The 11,946-nt window shown below is 28.5% G+C and overlaps 1 protein-coding gene across 1 annotated transcript; it reads left to right on the top strand.

The window, feature by feature from the left end:
• The first annotated feature begins 4,700 nt into the window (after positions 1-4,700).
• LOC131637722 (probable transcription factor At1g61730) lies at positions 4,701-5,865 on the top strand. Its single transcript, XM_058908327.1, has 3 exons — positions 4,701-5,159; positions 5,193-5,583; positions 5,656-5,865. The coding sequence occupies exons 1-3, from the start codon at positions 4,701-4,703 to the stop codon at positions 5,757-5,759; spliced, it is 954 nt and encodes a 317-aa protein (XP_058764310.1). The 3' UTR covers positions 5,760-5,865.
• The last annotated feature ends 6,081 nt before the right edge of the window (positions 5,866-11,946 follow it).

The following is an 11,946-nucleotide window of genomic DNA, read 5'->3' as shown; positions in this document are numbered from 1 at the left end:
ATATATATATATATATATATATATATATATATAAATAACGAGAATGAGTAATTTATATGAGAATGTGAGAATGAATCTGAACCATTAAATTTTAAAATAAATGGTAGAGATTAAGTGTAAATCTTTTTTCTCTCTCCTCCATTATTAAAATAAATTATGGAAGAAAGAGAAAAAAATATTGACACTTAATATCCACCATTTATTTTAAAATCTAATGGTTCAAATTGATTCGCATATTCTCTCATAAAAATGTCATTCTCCTATTATACGTCCTCTCTCTCTCTCTCTCTCTCTCTCTCTCTCTCTCTCTATATATATATATATATATATATATATATATATATATATATATATATATATATATATATATATATATATATAATTATACTTTTTTAGTGTCATTTTAATTATTAAAATTATACTTTTTTTAATATAAACCCATTTTTTAAAAATTAGAACAAGGTATCCTGATTGATTAGGCTAATCCTGATTGTTTTCTATATTATGAATCGTGTTCTGATAATATTAATTCTAAAACTTATGATTACTATGAGACACTTTACTATTAAGGGGGTAATTAACGGCGGAATCAACTATGGATAGACAAGTCATATGTGCCTTATAACATCTAATCAACACACGATCAGGTATTGCATTCTCTATGAACAAACTAAGTCAATATATGAGTTCACCTACTATTGAACATTGGTAGGGAGGGAATAATGAAAATTTGAGATATCTACAAGACATAACAAATTATTGTTTACATATCAAACCCTCAGTGGAAATGATTGCAGAACTTGATCCTCTAATGCAAGAGCACATTCGTCGAATAAAAATGATGAAATTCATAACCATTATCTTGGACATGGAATACAAAATGAATTAATAAATTTGCTAGCAAACGAAATTAAAACAAAAATTATTAAAAAAAAGTTGTGGACTCAAAATATTTTTCAATCATACTTGATTGTACTCCTGAATGTTTATTGTATTACGATGTGTAGATTTTTCTTCAACTCCAAAACAAGTAGTTGAGTATTTTTTTTAAAAAAATTAGTAGTAGATGATACAACTGGAAAATGTCTTTTTGATGCTATTATGAACGAACTAAATATACTTGGCCTTGATATTAGTAAATTAAGAGGACAAGGTTATGATAATGGTTCTAATATGAAAGAAAAATATTAAGGTGTTCAAAAAAGATTTTTAGATATTAATCCTAGATCATTTTATACACTATATGGTTGTCATAGTCTAAACTCAGTACTTTGTGATATGACAAATATTTGTTTCAAAGCTACATATTTTTTAGAGTGGTGCAACGTATTTATACAATATTTTGTTCTTCTACTAAAAGATAGAAAATTCTACCTAGACTTACTTTGAAATAATTGTCACAAACACGTCGAAAAGTCGTATTGAAAGTGTAAAAGCTATAAGATTCATAACTTCACAAATAGGAGATGCTTTATTGAAATTAGCTGAAGTAAATGTTGAACCTAAAATAAAAATTGAAGTTGAATGTTTGGCAACTTATGAGCTTGAAATTTTAAATTTTTGTTAGGCATGGCAATTTGGTATGAAATATTATTTGCAGTAAACTCAGTTAGTAAACACTTTCAAAAGATATGCGCATAGATGTTGCTATAGAGCAATTGAAAGGACTTATTTCTTTTCTTTTTTTTTTTGAAAAATAAAGAGAAGATGGTTTTGAAAATGCCATAATTTCGGCTAAAGAAATTCCTAAGTTTCGAGAAAAATGTATTATTCTTAAAAGAAACAATTTGATGAGATTATTGACTGAAATTTTAAAAATTCCTGAAGAATCATTTAAATCTGACTATTTTATGTACATATTAAATCATGCAATTACATCATTTTAAAGTAGAGTTGAACAATTTAAAATATATCAAGATATTTTTGGTTTTCTAATTAGTATTGAGAAATTAAGGTCATTGAAAATTGAAATTTTAAAAGAATATTATCTTAACATTAAATGTTTGTTAAAATATAAAGTCAACTCTGATGTTGATGGATTATACTTATTTTCAGCATTGCAAACATTAAGAGAAATTATACATGTCAAAAATGATACGAAGTTATATTTTTAATTAATTAATTTTGGAGAATAGGTGGGACGGATTTTATAAAGGGAAGTTTGTGTTCTTGAATAATTTTAATTTTTCAAAAGTTTATGATTTTGTGACTCTGACAGCAAGCACCGTAGGGCGTAGACCAACCATTCATACTCTTTAAGAATCATTGTGGATTCTACTTGTATTTCATTTTTAGAATTTTTTATTTATTTCTTTTTTTTTAGTTCTTAAAATTTTAAATATCTCTTTGAAGCTTAATTAACTCTTTCATTTAACTACATGTTACAACTGCTGCTTAAATTTAATTATGTTTCTTATAGTAAAAATATTATCTTGATGTAGCATAAATAGTTTTTTTTTTTAAGTTAGCAATCAATAATTCAAAACAAATTAATTTTAGTCAAGTATATCTGCAAAAACACTTATATATAATGATGATATGTAAGTAAAATATATTTGGAAGACAAGTACAAAGCCCATACATATACATGGAAATTAAGGTGCATAATATTTATCTATTTACAATATATACAAAACAAAAGGAAGCATAACAAAACATTCACCAAAAATTATCACACGTGCATGGATATATTAGGTGACCTTATTCACTAAGACTGCCTAAATTAAAATTCACTTGAGAGACTAAATTAAAATTCACATGAGAGCCAAAGTAATGAATCATTGAGGTTAGGTTTTTATATATCTACAATTGCAACTGGTGGCTATCAGTCGTGTTGGACAATAAGTTTCTTCAATATATCCAAATCAGTCTTAAAGTCTAAATTAAGATTATTGTGTAATAAGAATTGATTACTTAACATCCAAATATTTTGAAAATTAATGAGAAGTGATTGTAATAACTTTATTTATTAAAATTTCATTTTAAATTGTTTATAATTGAAAACACTTAAAAATATATTTTAACCATTAAAATGGAAACAAAATTAATATATTCATTATGTATATTTTATTTTAAAACTAATAAAATTTTAAGAAGATATTAATACAAATTGTATATGTACAAGAAGCTTTTGTAAATATTTATAGTTATTAGTGATATTAGTTATTAAATTATATAATTGTTTATTTTATAATTGTATTTGAATAAATTATATATCAATTAAAATTGAAAACTATTCATTTAAGAAGTTTTCACGGGACACTATCACCACAATATCTATTTTAATTTAATCAACAAAATATTATAAATATTTATAATTAGCATAAATTCACTATTTTCACGGGATATCACCACAATACCTTTTTTATTTAAACAACAAAATACAATAATTATTTATAATTATAAATGATATTTGTAAATATTTATAGTTATTAGTCATATTTGTAAATATTTATATTTATTAGACATGTTACATTTATCATGTTGATGATTTGATAAATATTTCTTTTTAAATATTTTAAGCTATTAGTGATTTTATAATAACAATTGTATATCACCAACAACCTAGCTTTACCGAATTACCTAAGATACGAATGACTATTGCATTTCCATGCTTTTTTTAACATAGCTAATATATATATATATATATATATATATATATATATATATATATATATATATATATATATATATATATATATATATAGATTTATTTCATCTATATTATGTTTTTTTAATCTTAAATTAACATTTCTCATTCGAATTTTTAAATTTCTTTCTTTGTGTGTTTGTAATACATTATTCATCTTAAGATTTGAATTACCCGTGCGGACGCACGGGTCTTTTACTAGTACATATTTCATTTAATTCCAATTTGAACTGAATCGATTTCCCTCTTTTCTGCCTATATCCATCACTTTTAATCATGCTTTCCATATGTCTAATCATATTATTAATTACAATGACTGTTCAAATTTCATATCAATCTGCCTATCATCTTTCCTAGCTATTGAACTGTTGTTCTTACACCAAGCCAAAGGTAGTTGATCCCTCTCCTCCTTTCTGTCTTTCCAGTACAAAAGCAATGACTGGATTCAGCATGGTGTCACCTACATCCAGAGTAGGACGGTATTTCCAATACAAAAGCAATGACTAGATTCAGCATTGTGTCACCTCCATCTAAAGTAGGATGGCCATAGATCATTTTATATTATGATTTTTCCACGATTTCAGCTGGTTAATAGGCTGCATTTGCAAAAACTATATTATAACAGCTACATTTTTAAGTTGCAATTTTACTGCATTTCTATATTACATATTCAATTTCTACGTATATGACAAACACTATATTTCTTACTACAATCCTACTATTTCAAAATCATTGTATCATTATTTTACCCATACCCTTTCTCTATCATTTATTTACCTTGCAGTTTCATCTATTCTAATGTGTGAATGTCATGAAGTTATTGCAGTTTCAAAACCTTTTTGATTATATTTTATAACTTATCACATTGTACTTATATTTTTTAATATATCATTGACAATTACAATACTAATTCTAATTAATCATTTTTTATATTCATCAATTAATATTTAACTAGTTAAAAAACCAAAAGAGTATGTAGTATAAAATAGCATGGTACTCAACACTCTAACCACTCCTCAGAAACGTAACCTTACTCTTCTGAAACTTTTCCATGGCAAAAACAAAACACCTTCCGTCACCCCTCAAAGTACCACCCTCCGCCTCTTCCTCCGAGGAAGATTCTTCCAAAGAAGAAGCTGAGGTACCTCAATCCAAAAACCCTCCACCTCTTGCTTCCAAAAACCCTCCATCAGCTACTTCAAACTCAAACCCTAAACCACCATCATCTTCTGAATCCGAATCTGGCTCAGATTCTGAATCCGAAACCAAAACTGATTCTGATTCGGAACCGGAACCCACTCCACCTGTGAAACCACTTGCATCGAAGCCGCTGAAGATTCTAACCACTCCTTCACCGGCTAAAGCTGGAACCAAGCGTGCTATCGAGTTTCAAACCACTAGAACCAAGCGTGCGACTGATAACAACGGCACTGACTCTGACTCTTCTAAGCATTTGAAGAAGAAAGCAAACAAAACTAAACATCGTGGTTCCGGTGACGAGAAGGAAGCGGCAAGAGACTCTATCAAAAAGATATCGGCTTAGAGACTATTCAGCGAGGAAGACGAACTCGCCATTCTGAAAGGTCTAGCTGATTTCATTTCAACTAAAAATGATCCTTTGAAAAACACACAAGCATTTTACAATTTTGTGAAGAACTCTATTCGAGCTGACGCAAACAAGGGTCAACTTAGGCGTAAAGTTCTTGATCTGAAGAAAAAGTTTGAAAGAAATGATGAAAATTTCACCAAAGAACATGATCAGAAAACTTTTGAACTTTTCAAGAAGATTGGGTTTAAAAAACAGAGAACACCAAAAAAGGGCTTGGGTTCGGATTCTGTTTCTGCAAAAGAAGTATTAGTTGCAAAGAAGGAAGATGTTGTGAAAAATGTTAAAAACAGTTTGGCTTTTAAGGAAATGTCTAAGTTTGGTGATGGTTTAGGGTTGTCTTTGGATGTTATGGAAAAGGGAATGGAATTGATGGGAGAATAAAAAAATGCTATGTTAGAAGAAAAATGGAAGAAGGTTCAGATTGTTGAGATGAAGTTGTTTATGACTCGAGCGGGGCTGGTTAGAGAACAAGCTAGCATGATACTGGAGTCATTAGTTTGACTTTGGATCCATATAAGACATCAAACCTTTTTGTATAGTTTTTTTTGTAGGGTTTTAAAACCTTGGGTGTTTTAGTTAATCTAAGTAACTGGTTCATCTTTTTGATGCTGTCATTTGATCTTTCATGTTTTGAACATGTGTATTGAGAATGTTTTGAACCTCATTTTAGAATATTTTGTATCTGTCTTATTGACAGTATTTCTGATGTATCTGTCTTAGTGACGGTATTTCTAATATATATATCCATATATATATATATATATATATATATATATATATATATATATATATATATATATATATATATATATATATATATAATTGAAGTTTATATCTTGCCTATAGTATTATAAACTCAAAGCAGTTGCTCAATTCTAAATTTATCTCTACTAACAATGTCATTTTAGGCTACCAATTAAACCCATCATTTCTAATTTTAGTTATTTCTATGCCCACCAAAATTTTGATTCATTACAAGAAATACATCTTACAAAAAGAATGAATTTACTTAGAACTAAAGTATTGAAATTTAAGTTATTGATAACTTTATGGCTTATTCATACCAATGCAGCTAATGGCGCAATGCTGGCCCGGTTTCAGCCGAAAACTATTGGAGTTTTGTGTCTCTAGTTGATGAAACCTGGTTTAGTCGACATCCAGTTTTAGAAATTCAGTCTGATGCAGAACCCGTGTTCCAAGCGCATGGTTGATCCGATTCGTGTCGGTTCTATTTTCTGTCATTCTGACATTGTGTTGCGGGAGTGTTCTTTCCATGCAGGTGAGTTCGGAGCGACTGCTGTATCGACTGAGACCGACTTTGAAATTTGGTATTTATCAGTCAGTTTAGATTGTGTCTTGTGCTGCAGCCCAATAAATGTTTGAGGATTCATATTTTGACATATGGTTTCAATAAATGTTAAAATCAAACTATTGTCAGTTGGACCGTATGATAAGGGACCATAGTGTGTACTTGTATTCATTATGGAAGGTTGAATAACAAAAGTTACAGAACCAATGTGATAACGAAAAACAATATCACTGCATCATATAGGAGCAAAGGGCAACATATCTTTAGATGTATTTTACCATACCTGCTTCAGTGTGACAATAGGACAAAGGTCGTCAAACTTGTTGAACTTGTTTGAATAATTTGTGTCAAAATACTCGTATATAGCATTCTTGAGTATCCCAAGAGGGTGTTGATCCCTCCTGTGAAGCTGCATTCCAAGTTTCGAAAATATGTTGTTTGGAACATTATTTGTTGGATCATCCTTCACTACATCTAAAGGACCAAGAAGCAGAAATGATTAGATTTTCATGAACCAACAAATACTTTTCAATAAAAACCTTTGGCATAAAGGAACACTGCATACACAGAGGCACATATTGTACACAGATTTTAGCCAAAGTACCTTGTTTGGTAATCTTGAGTCCGCCAAGCTCCAATGAAGAGAAAATCGGTTGCCTCTATTTCTTGTTGGAAAGCTTGTCAGAAGAGAGAAAAGCAGGTGCAGATGAGAAAGGTAAACAAAATGCTAAGCTTCTGAAGCTATTATTACGTTACCTAAAGTTAAAGAGGGTTCGTCTCTTGTTCCTTCTAAAATGAAATCCAAAAGTCGTGGTAAGAAAACTCAACCTTTTCTTAAGGCCGAGAGATATAAGGAAGCTTACAAAAGAAAAAGTCCGGAAAACAATTGGCTGCCTCCATGTTCTCATTGGAATCTCATTCAAGAGGATCATTTTCATGATCCATGGAGAGTCTTAGTTATTTGTATGCTATTAAACCGAACTACTGGTGCGCATGTACGTTCCTTTATGTTTTATGCCCATGTTTTGCTATTGTATCTTTCTGTTTTCTGATTTGCTTTACAAGGCTTAACTGCTATTGTTTGTTGATTTTTCTTTCTAAACTGTTTGTTAGTATTCCCTTAGACAACATTTCTATAATGTCATCTTTGAAACTTAAGTTCTTGCTTAGGAAGTCATGATTACTAACTTTTTGTCTGAACTGTTGCTTCTATTAATGTTGAAAAAGTGTAAACCTTTCACATCGGTTATGCACTTCCCTTCTCTTAAATTTCTCCAATGTACTCAGAAAAATGTGTCACACGAAATAGCCTTTCCATCCCCGTGAGTCGGATAACGCAAGTTAACTTAGAAACTCTTTTGACAAGAAATATAGTGGTTGTCGCCTTTTTCTGTTTTAAAGATTTAAAATTTGATGCAAACTCAGTTCTGCAGTATTCTGTTTAGACAAGTTTTATTGCATCTGCACATATCGTTGCACTCGACCACAACACAACCTTCCTGTAGTTCTATAGAGAAATAGATAATGATTAATATTTTTTTTGGTGATCTGTTGCTTCTTTTAGAGCAGTGATGTTTTCCATCAAATTAGTCCAATGTTCGTGTGATGTGATGCTGCTAATGTTATTGGAGGGAGTGTCAACGTCTCAATGATCGATCCCATTTCAAGTGTGGAATTTTTTGTTTTTGTTAAAACATATTTTCTGCGGTGTGTGCTAATAACTTTTCTGCTTTTGTATTTTAAGACGAGATAAGCTTGTTTTGCGAAATGCAGACGAAAAAAGTTTTAGACGAGTTTTTCAAGTTATGTTTGAACGCAAAGTCTTGTATGCGAGTATCAAGAGAGGAGATACAAGAGGTAATAAACTTCAATATTTTATAACATCCCACTTCAATTTGAATTTGAATGTCTTAACAATCTATGAATTGAGCTAATTTCCATTTGCAATAATGTTTATTTATGTCAACATATTGCATATTTACTTTTATTTCAATGTCTTAACAACCTAATGAAACAATTCTAATGTTTGAATGAGACTTGTGTTATTCACTCTGATCTATTAAGGAATCAAACCTAACGATGAATGAGTCTGACATTGAAAAATCCTACTATTCAAACATGTTATGAACACCACATATTTACTCTTTCTACAGCCATCTCCTCTTTTACAAACACAACAAATTCCATATTTAATGGTTCAGCATGACAACTATATAAAAGCTAATGATACATGTTTACAATCTAAAGATACATTCCATCAATGTTCCATGTTTACTCTTTCTGCTATCTATCATTCCAACTAATGATACATTCCAACAATCTTCCATGTTTACACTTTATTTTGCATATTTTTGTAATTCCAATTTGAGTAAATACAATTTAGTTGGCTTGGAAGAATATATACTGTAATGAAAGAATATATATACTGAAATATTTATAATTCCACTTTACCATTTGTGTAATATCAAATGGATACATTACTATTTCGGAAAAGGATGCATTTATTTAAACATTACTATGTGTACTCCAAAGAGTTTTCACTTTCTCATTGTTAGAAGAAATCAACTACCTAACTAAGATTATAATATACCTATTAACTCCCTTAATTGCCCTTTTGCTTTTTTTAATTTGCACTAACATATGCCCATATTGGTAATTTGCTAAATCAAACTTCTATTAGACCAATCAAATGTACCCATTATTCCAAGTGGCACCCTTTTCTCAATTTTTCTATTGCTTATTTGTTAACAACAATTGATCCATTATGTAATATTAAAGTTTGATAAAGCCTTTTACACAGTAGACAACAGGTTCACCAATTTAAATATTTCCCTCTCACTCTCGCATTTACATTCATTCTGCATCCATCCTTACGCAACATTTCCATTCGCCGAACCTTTCATCACATCTCTGCGCATTCCACAGCTAAGGTATACCCGTTTAACCCTCCTCTCTTCTTCTTCTTCTTCTTGATGTTTATAGTTCTCTTTCTACTCTTTTGTTGAATGATGTTAAAGTTATGATTTTTATAGTGTTCTTCACAAACACTAAACTCCGTTTCTCCCTTTGCTCTGATTTTGTTGAATGATGTTAAAGTTATGATTGTTATGTAATAAGTTAATTTATTGACTCATTAAATAATGTGCTTTTATCAGTTGATGATATGTTTCTTTTTGTTTTTGATTGTAGCTTGAGTTTCAGCTTTTACAAACATCTGTGTTGGGGCAAGCCATTTCCCGAGAAGACTTAGAGTTTGAAGATTTTGATTTTTTGATTATTGATTCATAAGGGATGTTACTTTTCATGGTTGATTTATGACTGTGTTTTTGGTGTGTCCAAGTTGGTATTGGGTTTGTTATGTGGGTGTGGAACTGCTTTCAAGGAGAACATAAGACAACCATGCTTCACTCTTCGTCCTTTGCGTCTATGTTGTTAAATACTAGATCTGATTGTTCTGGTTTTTAGTGTTTCAGTTTTTTCATTTATAATGTTCGATGTTGGTTTATTGTGTTCTGGTTTTTTATGCTTCACAATATTTTTCTCTCTTGGTTCTTTAATAGTTCTTTGTTACAACAATATATCTTCTAAATTCTGTTTGTTCTTGGTTATAACTTAAACTAGTAAAGGACCCGTGCGAAAGCGTTCGCACGGGTCGCGTAAAATTGATATAAATATCATATAGTTATGGTTAAAAAATGTATATTAATTTATACGAATTAACAGGAAAAAAATTTCAATCTTGATTGTCATACAAATATTAATTTAATTTATCAAGTTGTAGTAGTTATCCGGATATACATAGATTTAGTAATTGCTATTAAACCAAATGTATGGTGGAAAAATATGTTTGGCCTGTCGGGCATGCCTATAATTTTTATAATTGTTTATAATTTTAACTTTACAATTTCTATTAACAAATATTATTAAATAAAATATATTATAGAAAAAAAACATATTGGTTTAGTAATTTGATTAGATTTAATGAATTGAATAATATTATGATTGTTAAATTTGTGTAATAATTTAGAAGTTATATGCTATAGTAATTCAGAAGTAATTAAACATATAATCTTTAATATCGGTTCAATTTAAGTAAATATTTTGTCGGCCCGTCAGAAAAATAGGTTCGGCCCGTCGGGTATGCCTATAATTTTAAAATTCTTTTGTATTGTAAATGTATGGATTCTATTGATATTATATGATTTTATCATCTAATAGAAAATAAATTTAGAAACAGTTAAGTTTTATAACGAATCTTTGACAAATCTTGGACAAATAACAATCGTTGAAAAACTTAAAAGAAAAAGTGTTTGAAAATGGAATGTGATAAGTAAATGGTAAAAAATATCATATGAATATAAGATTCATATATTATAAATTTACATATGCAAAAATATAGTATGAATTTATCCATCTTTCTTATAAATATTTAATACATAATAAAATAAATTAAATAAAAATAATGATAAATTTGGATATTTCATAAGAAAATTGTGTTTTCCATATATCATAATTGTCTCATGTTTTTTTGTTGAAACAATGATATATCTCAACTTTTAGTATAAATGTTATTCCCTCCGTTCCTTTTAAAGTGTCGTCTTCCCTCCGTTCATTTTTAAGTGTGTTTTAGAAGAAATTTTTCGTTACTATTTAAATATTTTTTATAGTTTAATGTTATAATTTGTCAATTATATCTTTATTTTGTCAATTAAAAATATAAATGCGTTATATTTTTAACAGAAATTCAAGTTTTGGTTTATCAAAAGAAAAAAAAGAAATTCAAGTTTTGGAAAATAAAAAGACGATAGTATATTAGGAAGACATGATTTTAATAATTAGAAATTCAAGTTTTGGTTTATCAAAAGAAAAAAAAATTCAAGTTTTGGAAACTAAAAAGATGATAGTACATTAGTAAGACATGATTTTAATAATTAGTACCGTAGGATTTTACACGTGTTAAATTAAGTATTTTATTCTCTTATAATATTTGATTGTTATAACTGAAATAAAATCTCATATAATTTTGAAAATTAAATGAAGATATTATATCAATATTAAATAAATGATATGTTTTAAAATTATTCATAATAAATGTAAGAATGAATTTAATTTAGTTTTTATTTTTTAAATAAAAAATACTTCAAAAGTAATAATCATCACCGTTGCGTAAGAACTATAAATTAAATTTAATAAATGATGATTTAACTAAAATATTTAGGATTTAGGATTTAAAATAAAATATATCATACATATTCAATTTTCAATTTTAAAAATTTTAAAAATTAAATATAATTAATAATAATAATAGTGATATATTATTATTATTATTATTATTATTATTATTATTAAATAATATGGATTAATAGTAATAACTGATTA

Source organism: Vicia villosa, unplaced genomic scaffold (genome assembly GCF_029867415.1).
Source record: "Vicia villosa cultivar HV-30 ecotype Madison, WI unplaced genomic scaffold, Vvil1.0 ctg.002076F_1_1, whole genome shotgun sequence".
Lineage (NCBI taxonomy): Eukaryota > Viridiplantae > Streptophyta > Magnoliopsida > Fabales > Fabaceae > Vicia > Vicia villosa.
This window is presented reverse-complemented; position numbering and strand designations above follow the sequence as displayed.

Coding starts and splice junctions, on each gene's coding strand:
- LOC131637722 (XM_058908327.1), top strand. CDS start 4,701: ATGGCAAAAACAAAACACCTTCCGTCACCCCTCAAAGTACCACCCTCC. Junction 5,160..5,192: donor CCGGTGACGAGAAGGAAGCG/GCAAGAGACTCT, acceptor ATATCGGCTTAG/AGACTATTCAGCGAGGAAGA. Junction 5,584..5,655: donor AATGTCTAAGTTTGGTGATG/GTTTAGGGTTGT, acceptor ATGCTATGTTAG/AAGAAAAATGGAAGAAGGTT.